The following is a 13051-nucleotide window of genomic DNA, read 5'->3' on the forward strand; positions in this document are numbered from 1 at the left end:
CGACCATCGTAGCGGAAAGACTGTCCGGGGTCCACCGCACGTGCTGCAGCTTGATACCTGCACGTCGCCTTCTTGCTCCAGCAAAGAGTTTGTTTTACGTTCAGCAGTTTCCAGCGTGCAAGGTCTTCGGCTGCCACTTACAGCGTCTGCTGGTGCCTGGCTCCATATTTGACTTCAGCAGGGCGGGGGAAAGGGGACTGTGTTCGGGCGAAACAGAGACCTGCCACAATTCAGGTCTGATTTCCAACCTGATCGTTCTCAGAGCTTGTAGAAACGAGCGCTTCCTCTGCAGCGGCAACAGCTCTACGCCAGCTGATTCCTCTTAAGTGTTACAGCAAATTAAGAGACGCTTTTGAGGATTTGACGGATCTGCTCAGTGCCTGACTGAGCTAGGTGACTCCACACCACCAGGGCCCGGTGCAGAGAAAAGTCCCACTGCCGTCAGAGGCAAATCCGGAAAGGGAGATGAACGTTTCCTAGGAACGCCTGTCCATCTGCGCTTTGAGAGTCTGTGCAGCTCACAGCAACGGAGGAGCACGTGGCAGATTCGGGGCACGGCGGCACAGGCTTCGGGAACGCCTCTCGCGCGGGGCCTCGGCTGCCCTGCTTGGGCCACGGGAGAGCCCAGGCCGGCTGGCGCTACGGGAGACAGTGAGCTGTGTGCTGCCCGCAGCCACCGCTTTCCTTCCAGGGAGATGCACAACGTCAAATGGGAAGCGAGTTGCTTGTCCCACGCTTGCACTCAGTAGCTGTGTTTTTAACCTAGAAAACCTCCCCTTTTTGCCTGCTTCTCAGCTGCTCCTGCAACTTCTTAGTCAGTAACTTTTACTCTCAACGTCTACCACCGCCCTCCAAGCGGGAATCTGTTCCTTAAGCTACAGATGCCTGAACCTACGGAGGCCACTTGTTTCTTCCACTGCTGGGAGCCGATTTCGATTCGGACCTCGCTTTTTTCTATCACGGTCTGAAGAAAGATCTTCCTTCAGTGACGGTGGACATCTCTCACTGGGCAAGACTCGCTTTACCTCGAAGGCTCGTGCTCCCAAACTGGCAAGCTGCAGTTTATTTCTTGACCGTTCTGGAAGCTCTGGGCTCTGCTATCCTTTCCAGCAGGGCAGGGTGCACTGCCTCTTACTATGGTATAGCGTATGGAAATTAGAGTATATTTTCTTTAAGCCCTGAAAAGTTAAATACTGAATTGTGCTCTTAGCCATCAAAACAGTTACTCAGTTATAAACATCTCTTGTACAATAAATCTCTTGTTATCACACAGGTATAGTGGTCTGATCTTATTTACCGTCAGATCCCACTGATGTGCGTGGAGATGGCACGCGACATTCCTATTCAAACTATCCCACCAGGATTTTAGGAAAGGATTGTTGTGGTTTTGCCAGCCAAAGCGCCGGAAATCAGGCCCTTAACTTCAAGGGAAATTGCTACGAAGGAACCGAATGCCACAGGATCTCTGCAAGGTCACACAGCGTGCCCCTAAGCACTGCTCACCACGTGGAAAGTGCTTTCTCCGGGCCAGCTTTGCCTGGGAAACGATTTGCTTGTATAACCATCCGACTATCCGACTCGCGCCCAAGCACATGGGCTCTGCTGCAACGTAGCCACAGCTCGGTCGCTGCGTTTCTAGGTCACCGCAGCAGTACGTGGGTGCGCAGCAGGTCCTCAAACCGGTGTGGGAACGAGGAGAAGGTCTTTTCCCAGGAGGAGCCGCGTTTCTTGCGGAAACAGCTGCGGAGCACTAACACGGAGGCCGCCCTGAGCGCGGCAAGCGGCGGAGATCCAGCCGGGCGGGTGGCGCGACTGCCATCGTTACAGCGGCACAAAGGCAGATCGTTTTCCCCGACTCAAAACAAGACGGCAGCCGTTATTTAAGAGGAAATAATGAATTTGGGCATGCGAGCACTGCCACAATTAAGAAGCAAGCCATCGCTGGTGCCACTAAGAACCGCAGCAGAGCGGAGACACCGCTCACCTATAATTAGAGCTCAATCCAATCTAAGAAATTAATTTCCTGGCGTTTTAAATAGGTTACACATCATAGGCAGGGCTTCTTACCTTCATATTCTTTCATACCTCCACGCTCTATCCTGAGCTTCCCTGCCCGGACATCCCAAAGCCAGAGCACCCACACAGGCTTATTGCGTTGTAGCTACAGCAGTACAATGATATCAGCGTAGAAACGGAGGCAGATTTCTTAATACAGCCATGTAAGAAAAACAAGGCCAGGAGCAACCGCCTCCCAACACTGCCATTTTAGAAACTAAGGGAAGTGAAGGGAATGCAGAGGAGGTTGATGATTTTGCATTCAAATTCCTGACATGGAGTCGCTGCCTCTAACTGCATCAGTCACCGCTCGCGTTAACTTGGCGCCTGCCCGCTTATTCCACCAATTAAGGCTGTGCAATGCTAAAAACAGCCAGCCAGGAGAAGCCAAAGCTGACTGGAGCCGGCAGGGCGATCGCCTCCCGCAACATCAGCCACGAGGCAAGATTCCTGGCCCTCCTGGGCAGCTTCCAGCTTCAGCTTGTTAAGAAAAGCCGGAGCAACGCCCCAGTGGTGCCTGCAGTCTTTCCTTGCGGAGCTGCGTGCGCGCACTGCCTTCGAGCCAGGCAGCAGAGTCTGAGGCCGGGCAGACCTTTGGACTTTCCCAGTGCTGCAGTTACTGCATTAACCTGTTGCCTAGCTCACTGGATTTTTTCTTTCCCCCCAATACCTGAGGAGGCTCCTGAGCGGCAGTGGAGGCTTCTTTGTAGCAAAACAGTGGTTAAAAATGAGATTACCTCCAGGGCAGCCTCGGCTTGTTACCTCCCCAGTGCAGCCACTAGTAAAGGCCACACCTGCTTGACGCACCAGAGTGTAACCAAAAGCTACAAAAATGATACAATGTGGACACATTTAAACCCTCTCTCAAGCTAAATACTGGCCCTATCATTTACCCATGCGTTGCTCCTTTAGCCAGTGGATGTTTCCTTTCCTCGAGACTCACTTCTCCTGAAAGGCTGGTTTTGGCATCTTCAGTCTGAATGCAAGGCAGCAGAAGGTTTCAAGTTCGCCTCAGGAGCTAGCAGCACCACAGCCCTTTTCCAGTTTGCAAATTGCAAGGAAACATTTCCTGAGCTTTTATTTTAGGACATCAGTTGTTCTATCAAAAACACATCGCTGTCCCACACCAGTTTTGAGCTAGGCAGGAAGTGGGAAACGATAACCGACTCCGCACGAACATAACACTAGAGGCTAGTTTTCAAACACCAAACGATCTGGGGATGGGAAAAAGCTCTCCTCTCTCTCTGCAGCTCCCGGGCTGGGGATAACAGCCAACTGCGCTATGACAATTGCTCTGTCTGGGTGACAATAGCTTTAATCCTCCTATTGTCGTGCAAGCATCAGCTGATGCATCCGCCCCAACAGGTCAGCAACCGCTGTTAGAAACAAGGCAGAGCAGCAAGCCGGCACGCAGCCCGCATACTTTCCATGCAGAAGAGATGCATCAAAATGCATTAAGCGGAGGGCGTTTTTAGCGCTGCACCGAGCTACCAAAGGAGCAGGACATCAGCAGAGCTGCTCCCATATCCCTCTTGGCTGCGTCACAGTGTGCCCGGGGCAGCTCTACAGGCGGCGAGCTCCTCCTCTGCACAGCGGGGTCTTCTTACCTGATACGCCCTGATAAGCGATTGCACCGCGAGATGGTCTTCCACCAGTTTATCTACGTTGGGCTGTGCTTGAACCAGGAACTGTGCTTGTGACAGTGCAGAAAGGCTGGTGCTCAGTGGAGGGGGGCTTTGGTAAGCGGTGCCTGGAGCAGCTCCAGCGTTGGCATTGCGAAAGAAGATGTCCCACGACTAGGAAAAAAGAGGAAAGGGGCGGGGGGAAGAGGTGACAGGTTCATTACACATGATCCAAACACTGTCTCCTCACTCCAGGCTCCAGTGCCCTACCAGGGGATGAAACAGCTGCTGCAATCTCATCTCTATGGCCACAGATGAGCTTTAGAGACAAGCCGCAGGGCTGGAGGAGGAGAGAAGAAAACCCCCCAGGGGACAGAGCTGCCTCCTCCCCACTGGCTCCCAAAGACCACACAGCTACTGCCCAAATCAAAGGTGCACAGGCCTGCCAAGAGTCAGCAGGTACCTCTACAGCCGTGCTAAGGAAAAAACCCTGCACGTTAACGACATGGTGTGGGACCAGAGGAATAAACGGCAACAAAAAACACTCCCCAAACTCCTCTTTTCTGCATACAGTATTCACACACACAAAAATAATCTGTGATGCCAGAGAAGGTAACACTATCCCAAGGCCTTCAGGTTTCATTTGAGACACAACTGACAAACAAATAGGTGAGACTGAATTTGGACGTGAAAGGATTAAAGCTCTTACACTGTTCTGGTTACACGGTTATTCCATTCTCCATCCGTCTCCATCATTTCTTTCGGCAGGAGACACGCTGAAGAGGACAAGCAGGCAGGGGCAGGCCTGAGCAAGCAGCCGAGACCTTCGCCGTTCCACGACTAACCCAACGAAACTGCACGCCACTTCTGGCCAAGTGCAGGGATGGCTTCACTAAGCAGTTGTTTGGTTAGGCTTAAAAATGGCATTCTGAGATTTTTTTTTTTTTTAATGTTTCCCCAAGAACTCCAGTTGTGCGTTTAATCCCAAATAAACAGGTTTTAGGACCAGCAGACATTTCACCAAAGTTCCCGCCACCAAATGTGGGCCTCAGTGGCTTAGCTATGGAGCAATTACTCTTCCTGAGTAACAAGTCCCATTTTTGTCCTCTCCTATTTCCTAGCTGCAGGTTTTCATCCCTTCTCTCTGGGGCAGCAGATTGCCATTTAATACCCCTAATACATTCTGGAAGACATTTTGACCCTGTAATTAAATGCTCTTCTTAAATCTTTTCCACAGTCTAAATGGATCGAGAACCGAGTCCCAAAGCAAGCAATTTTGTCCTGCCCTGACGTAGCATTTTTTTTTTCCCTTTTCCCCGTCCCTTCTCCAGTTTCTCCCCAGCCTTTCAGCAACGTTGCCATCAGCATCGTACGTAGCGCTCCAGTGCCAGCTCTATCGTGCTGTTTGATGAGGCAGGGTATCACCTCTGCACACATTTCCCCTTGCAGGGTTAAGATAGTCATACGTGTTATCGCACAAGGGCTGCTACGCCACGCAACCTCCCCAAATTCCTGGGTCCTTCCTAGCCTATGGGACGTCTTACATTCTTGGGTTTACAGATCGGTATGTTCTCTTCCTCCAAGGTTTGGGCAAGAGCTTGTTTTGCAGGAGAACAGCTGGGAAAACAGGTTAGAGGCATCTTTGCATGCACCAAAACCGCCCTCGCCTCCAAAACCAGGTCAGAGCTGGCGGCAGAGGCGAAGAGAGCCTAGGATCCTCCCGGGCGCGGGCCGAGCCGCGCAGCAGCTGGGCCGGCGCTACGAGCCGGAGAAGAGGAAGCAGGGCTCACCGCGGCGCCGCGACCGTCTTCGTCAGACCTCGTGTCCCTCTTGGCAACCAGCCGAGGTTAGACGCGGTATTTGCTATCAACGGCAGAAAAAACGGCCTGCTTGCATCAGGGTGAAGAAAGCGACGCTCGCTCTGAGCGCGCTTCCCCAGTCAAAAGCCTCACGTTTTACACTGTCATCTTTAAAACGGCAGGAATCCTTAGATAGCAACCAAACGAGCACTCAGCATCTCAGGTTAGCGGGAGGACTCAATCATTCTGCTTACTCCAGGATTTTAGGTGGGGGGGGGGCGTTTCTTCACCACCACCGCCAAAAAGCCTCGCTGAGCTGTCAAGGCTGGTTTAAGCGCTTGCAGCCAGCGCCCGCGTACGAAAAGCTGGGAGAGAAAGTACTGTGGAAAAGGAGAAAGACCAGCACTTGGAGCCTCTACAGATTCAGGCCCGGCCTAGGAAAGGGAATTGGAGCAGATTATTTCAGCAAATTCTTATTGCCAGACAGGGAGGTGGCACCTGGAGACTTCAAAGGGCGAGCCACCAGCATCTTGGCAGGCAGCGACCGCCTGCTGCGGCTCTGCTTCTCCCAGCTCTTGGCGAGACGAACCCCCTTAACCATCTACACGAGCATCGCAGAGGAGCTGCGGAAGCTGCTGCCCTTTTCCCCGTTCCTTTGCAAGGCTGGACATAGGCGGGAGGCACGATACGGTCACTGCTCTACCAATTTTCTTTTCACCCTCTCCTGCTATCGCTACGCCCGCTGCGCCATCACCCATCGCCCGTAGCGGAGCTGCCTTGTTTCTCCCCGCGGAGCAGAGAGCGAGCCGCGTATTTATTCCAGGCACGCTCTCAGCCTTCGACCCTGCCATTCCCTTAGCGATTTCCTGCATGCCACTGAATAATACCAAAGGCCAAAGGCAACCTGGAGCAACACTGCCCCCGAGCCGCGTGCCTGCACGTACCCGAGCCGCCAGCTAAAGCAAACAAGTCCTTTCGGACTCGCCGTCGTTCGGTGCCGGTTGCAGCCCTTGAGATACCGGCGCAGAGGGGGAAATGCAACCGTCCAAGTCGTTAATACCCCGCCAAAGGGGAGCTCCACTTTGTCCCCAGGAGCAGGCAAACCAGGCAGGCTGGCGTGGTCCTCGCGCCGGCTCAGCAGAGTTCAGCAGTTTTCAGGCAGCGCATGCTATTTAAGCACAGGTTGCCTTCAGCATTGAACGATGCAACCTATTTAAGGGGGAAAACGACTGCAAAGCAAAAGGAAGCGCTAAGAAATTCAGTAACGCTGCTTCTAACTATTTTTGGATACAGCACAGCGCCGTGGTTAGAATCGGATACTCAGATGGAAGTCTGGTTTCTGTTGTAGGCTAAGCTGCTGCGGAGGACAACGCCTGCCTCGGGACCGCTTTCTCAGCTGCAACACACGGGAATTTGCTCGTTACGCTTGTAGCGAGCTCTGAAATTCAACCTTGATGATGCAGAGCAGGGTAAAGGGCTGCACACCGAAGGACGATGGCTGGCAGCAAGGCTCGTCGCAAAGACAGTACCTATGCTCTGCCCATACCCATATATATATATGTTTTACAAACACACATATATAAGACCAGCAGGCACATCTCAAGCAGCATTTCACCTTCGAGATGTGACCTGCATCTGCTCTGAAAGAAGAAGTCCAGCCCTAAACTCGCCAAACTGGGTGCGGCGCTGGCTTCGTCAGCTCAGGGACTTTCGCTAAATGCTTTATTGCCCCAGGTAATTACAGGGAATTTCAGGCTGCTTTGCTGCGGGCTTTGCCCTCGGTGAAGGCTTTGCTCATCCTCGCCCTTGATGAGCGCTAGGAAAACTTCAGCTTTCGAGTTTCCGACGTCGTTTCGGGTGCCAGGGGTTTCTGCAACGAAGCTGGGGTTTCTGCGAAACGCAGCCACTACAGCGGCCCCTCGAGTTTTTTCCCCTCCTGGGATATCCGCTTTCCACCTCACCTACCCAAAGGGGGGATTTTTTGGCCCCAAAATCCATTTCTCTTCCTTGCACGCACAGCTAGAAACCACCCTGGTGTCAGCACGAGACGGTTCATGCAGAAAGAAGAGAAGGATTTTCAGTTCGGCTTTGAGAGCCTGAAAGTACACCAAAGACTGCTCCACTGGGTAAAATCCTTGCAGATTTTTGGCCACGAAACCATAGGAAACCCTAGAGAACCCAAAAACCCGCGACAGCGAGAAGCAGCCCAGCCTCCCGTGGGCACAAGGAAGCTCGTGGCCAGTTTCTGCTCCATGTCGAGAGTAGATTAGCCACAGCCAGGCCTGTGCAACAGCCCGGCTTTATCGGCAGCTCCACCCCGCGAAAGCTATCACCCTCGGACATGTTGTCGGCACGCAGCTTCCCTCAAAAAATAAAAGAAAAAAGAAAAAAAAGAAAGAAAGAAGAAAAAAATCCCAAAACAGGATTTTGCAAATCCTGTTCAACAGCTGTGGCAGGAGCGGAGCGATCGGGAGCTCCGCCGATGCTCGACGGCGGTTCTTACCCCGGCGCCGAGGCTCTGTCGACTAGAGAAAGAAAAAATCATCTCATCCCCATCTCCGTCCCTGCAGCTCTGCGGAGCTCTTCAGCGAAGCCCTGCAGGATCCTGACTCGCCCGGGCCTACACCCTTCGTACACCCATCGGCTCTGCCCCGCGGAGCAGCAAGGCGATGCCAGGACTGTACAGAACTGATCAGCTTCTTCCAAGGCCGTCGGAGCGGATTTTAAACTCGTTTTACAGGTTTACCCCGGGAGCGATTCGAAGCGGACCAAGCTCGCTCCCTACCCCACGGCCGGCCCTGCCCTGCGCGTGCCGTACTGCAAGAGCCCGTGTCCACCACGCCGGCACTGAATCTATCCGCGTTATCTCCGACGCGGACAGTGAGACGCATCCTGCATCCCTGGGCACCCCAGGCCGCAGCGTTAAACGCGATGCAGCTACCCGCAGCCCATGTGCAAGATCAGCAGAGGCTCGATTTTAGCGTCTGTTAGCAATGACCACATTAAAGAAAACAAGAGTCTGCTCTCATCTTTAGGGCTTACAGGGAGGGAAATACCAGCACCAAGATACGAGTACTTTTTTTTTTTTTTTTTTTTTTTTTAATATTCCCTTTTGCTGACCGTAACCCAACGGCTCCATGGTTGCTCTAGCATTATCAGGATCTGACCCTACGTCTAAAGAGATTAACGTCAACATTTATCGGGGGAAACACGACAGCGGCTATTGGCCTCGGCAAGGCTTTCGGGAGGTGCAGAGGAGCCGATCTCGCTGTCAACGAAGGTCCTTAAAATAAGGACGGGCAGCTCCCGTTTGAGGCAGTGGAAAGGGCAAGCCTTAAAAGAATAAAAAGGGGGGCAACAGGGGCAAAGCCAGGGGCTGGAAAGAGATCCTGGCATCAGCATTTTAAAGGAAGTGGAACCAGCTGGGATCCACCCGGGGCAGAGATGAGCCAGTGACAGCAACAGCAAAAGCTATAGTTAAGGTAAAGACAAAAATCCAACAGCAAAGTTCAAGCCAAACCACAGGTCCCAAATTCACCAGAAGAGTTTTGGGAACCAGATCGGGACTTCCTTCCCCTAAGCAGGATGCTAACTTGATTTTATTCAAAAAAAGCAGCCTGTAACACACTCGTTTTTTCTATTTTCAGTGTCAGGTTTGCTTCCCGGCAGTAGGAAGACCCTGTTTCATTTTGAAACTACTTTTCTTACTGTCAGAGGCACCTGCTGCACAAACACCTGCAGCCACGTTTGAAGTGCCAAAGTGCCACATGCTGTAATTCAAATACAGGCCTCCGGGACCGAAACAAAGCCCGGCACCTGAAGAGCGAGCGAAGCGACCAATTTAGCCTGGAAACGAGAAGTTCAGGCCCCGTTCGGGCTGGGGAGCCACAAATGAAACCTCCACCGAGCCAGAGCTCACGCTCACACTGTGCATCTGCCTGGGCTTCCTATTTAGCTCTGCGCGAGCGTCCAGGAACAGCCGCCTGCCAGGAACCAGAGCGTCCGATAACACGCCAGCAGATCGAGTATAAACACGAACTTGCTCCAGAAAGCCAGAACGCAAAAGCTATTTTTACCCATCTCTGAGGTTCACGTCCACGGCCAACACTTTCCGATTCTTTTTGGCTTCAACAGCTAAGGGTTTCGGTTACCGTCCCAAAGCGCTACGGTGGCACCTTTCCTTCGGGCCCGCAGGCTATATGCGCCAGGGACTGGCGGCAGGAGCTGTGTACATGGCTTTTGCTGGCTGCTTTCTGAAGGTCTGCAAGGACCAGCTCAAGACAGACGCCAACGGAACAAACTCCTGCTCTTTCAGTTTGTGGAGTATCAGTGAAAGGGCAAAAGAGTGGGAAGTTCAGGGACTTACAACCCTCCCTCATTTTTAAGCGAGCTAGGCTATAGCATTTAGACCGATTAAAGCAGCAGCTTTTAATTCACTATCTCACCTCTGAAGGACTGGGTTATACCACGTGACAGGGAACAGAAACAAGCACTTGGAGGGTAGCTTTCAAGTCACTATCTGACAAATGGCACAACTCAAAGTAACCTGTTTTTGTATTTTTAGAGTCTGCATTGCGTCACTCACCCCTCCATTTGCCTAGAAAGGAGCACAAAGTCAACTCTGTTCATGAAAATCTGGCTTTGATCCTGCCTTAACACCTTTATGGCAGCAAACACCCTACAGGCTGTGTAATTTGGATGCACGGGATCAGTGCCATGGAAAACATGCTCAATGCTGATGCATGTGTTTGAACGTGAGATTCCTTACTCATCTCTTGACTGCGCATCTAATATTTGCATCCTGGTTTGCGGGCGGTTCATGTGCCTCTGAACAAAGAAAATCCCTGCTCTACAACAGAACATGTAGGAAACTGTTTTAAAAACTCCCCGCTAATGCTGAAAGTTATTCATTACAACGTTTTCTTCATGAAACAGTGCGAAAAATAAAATGCAGCAGAGGTTCAGAAATCATCTTCTCAGCCAAGACCTCACCCACCGCTGCCAAAGCAGAACATGAAACTGCAGACCCGTGACCTTTTCCAGACACGAGGCTGCAGGCCATCGCCTCCCGTTCCCTCCGAGCACTGTTTCACATCCCATAGTGCAGCCGACGCAACGCACGGACAGGCCGGCCGCGTCCAACTGGCTTCCCTAACGGCCCTCCTCGGATTTGCAAGGAGGCTCCGTTCCCCCGGCTTTGGCAAGTACAACCAAGCTGACGTTACCTTGCTGCCAGCCCCACTGAAACGAGGGCCCAAGCGACGCCGAATCACCCAGGGCTGTGCCCTGTTAGGAAGTTGGCCACCTCCTCGTTGGAGGAGCCGCAGTAATTTGGTTCGAGACCAAATTGTTTTCCCAAGCTGCTTCCCCAGTTTTAGGTTAAGGAGCAGCAGGTGGGAAGCTCTCTGGTTATCAGAGCAGGACTCTGAAATAGTTCCCCTCCCCAGCCTACAGTGGCATCCGGCTTTACACCCAGCAGCTCAGCGTCAGCTTAGTTATAGCTTGTCTACCTCAACGTGCAACGGCACCCCAGGCTGGAGGCTAACAGCAGAACGGAAATCAATCATGATGTGAAAAATACCCTCCCTCTCCCCTCCACTGAGGAATTAAACCCTCCTAATACACCATCAGAGCAGGGAGAAAAATGAAAAACATCAGGTGCTCATTAAAGGTGGATTTCTGGGAGAAGCCATTCTTCCTTATATCCACTTGTGATCCCGGCGGCGGCGTACTCCACGCTGACGGTGTCCTACGAGCCCATGACATTCACTCTTGAACAGAGCAGCTTTTCTTCACCTTGCTCCTGCTCAGGTAATGATTGTTGTTCTCTCCAGGAAAAAACGAGGCAGAAGAGCAATCCGGGACTATCAGACCCCTCTGGCTGAAATCCTCCTCGGGACACTTGCACTTACCTGAACTTACTGTTTAAACACACAGACACAAATGGAAGCGGGGAAGCGAAGACAGTATCCTGGTGAGGTTGCTCCTTACCTTATGTACACTTTTGGGATTTTCCAGCCAAGCATAATACATTTCCTCCACATAGTTTGAACTAGTCCCACTCAAAAAAGGCTCAGCAGCCACAGGCGCACTGTAGCACCTGATCTGTTGAAACGTCCTGGGTGCTGCTGGCCTGTGTTGGGAAATTGTCTTAACAGTCTGAGAGGCCGTCAACGGCCTCAATTTTGCTGCACAAGTCCTTAAGTTAAACATTTTTGTCCTGTAGCCTCACAGGCGTTCCTGTTGGAAGAGAAAGGGACAGCATTTTAGAAATCATCCATGACAACACGGACCACCCCTCGCCCCATCAGCTCTTTCGCAGCACTTGGGGCCTGAGCAGCAGGAGAAGAGGCTTCTCAGAGGAGATCAGTGCTCCACCTCGGTGGGAAAGCACGAACTGGGGACGCGGCTTGCCCATGCTCAGCCACCAGCGGCACCTGCGGCTCTGATACGCCAAGCCGAGACAACCCCCCCCCAGCCCAGTCTCTCGCCCAGCACACAACGGGAAGGATTTAATGGCAGAACGAGAACGGCGTTTCTTTTGCCTGGTGCTCCCTATCCTTTTGCTTCAAAACACTCGGACAGACAAGTCTAGGATGAATTTTATTTTGATTTCCTTTCACAACATACAGAACTGCAGTCAACTTTACTGGCTTGGAAGCTAGTTATAGAAGAGAAACGTCTACATGAAGAGGTGCTGCAGTGTCCGGACAACAGTTGGAAAAAAAATAAGGATTTTTTTTTTCCATATAGCTGGTTGGCACAGGATGCAGAGAGCAACTGGCATCTCATCACCCCGTGTCCAACGGAGGGGCATCAAGCGAGTTTTAAGATGACTTTGCAGGGATCAGGCAGTGCCGATGAGCCCTCAGCAGCAGCTTTCCCGCAACGCAATCGCAACTAATGAGAAGCAACAGCAGCGCTTTCCAGTGAACTTTATTCCCATTAATCCTCTCAAGAGCTCCGGCCGCCCTCGCTCCTGCCTGGGCAGCAGGTTCCCACCCTTCTGAACTGAGAAAGGGCAGTGCTTCCTTGCACCGGAGCCCGTACGGACTGTCCCCAGCTCGTGCCAGGAAGGGGTCACGGCAACATCCGTCTCGCCAGGCCTGCGACGGAAAAACGAGGATAAAACTGCCAGCTATTATGTGAAATTAAAGTCTGAGGAGCATAAGAGGAAGCAGGTTTTACGGTGAAATGTGGCCCAGATTAACTGCTCTCTCAAAGGGTCAAGCTGCCCTGGTGCTTTCCTCATCAGTTCTCAGATCTACTCCATTTCCAGTGAGTATATTCAGTATTTTTTTGATTCTTCCTCTGACAGTCCTCTAGCTTTTACAGAAAAACAAAACAAAACAAAACTTTTCTGTTAACTCAGGCTCCAACAGGAAGTGGACATTTAAAGATTTTGGCCCTTACATCTCCACTCATTTTACTAGATTTGAAACACTTTGTCCGAACCCTTGAGGCCCCACCCTGCAAGAAAAGTTTGTCGCCTCTCAGGACATAAGCAAAATTCAGGAATAACAGCCAAAAACAAGGAGCAGCCTAAGCGGCCATCGTTAGCGTAACAGGGATTGG

At 51.9% G+C, this 13051-nt stretch overlaps 1 protein-coding gene across 1 annotated transcript in view; it reads right to left on the reverse strand.

Moving 5' to 3' along the window:
* OGDH (oxoglutarate dehydrogenase) overlaps window positions 1-13051 on the reverse strand; it is a 40487-nt gene that overhangs the window by 23176 nt on the left and 4260 nt on the right. Inside the window, exons 2-3 of the mRNA XM_062596810.1 lie at window positions 11468-11716; window positions 3663-3851 (exon numbers count right to left, since the gene is read on the reverse strand). Coding sequence (XP_062452794.1) covers window positions 3663-3851; window positions 11468-11689 — 411 coding nt within the window. The 5' untranslated portion in view covers window positions 11690-11716. The remainder of the gene's footprint in view (window positions 1-3662; window positions 3852-11467; window positions 11717-13051) is intronic.

The sequence above is a fragment of the Rhea pennata genome, chromosome 28 (genome assembly GCF_028389875.1).
Source record: "Rhea pennata isolate bPtePen1 chromosome 28, bPtePen1.pri, whole genome shotgun sequence".
NCBI lineage: Eukaryota > Metazoa > Chordata > Aves > Rheiformes > Rheidae > Rhea > Rhea pennata.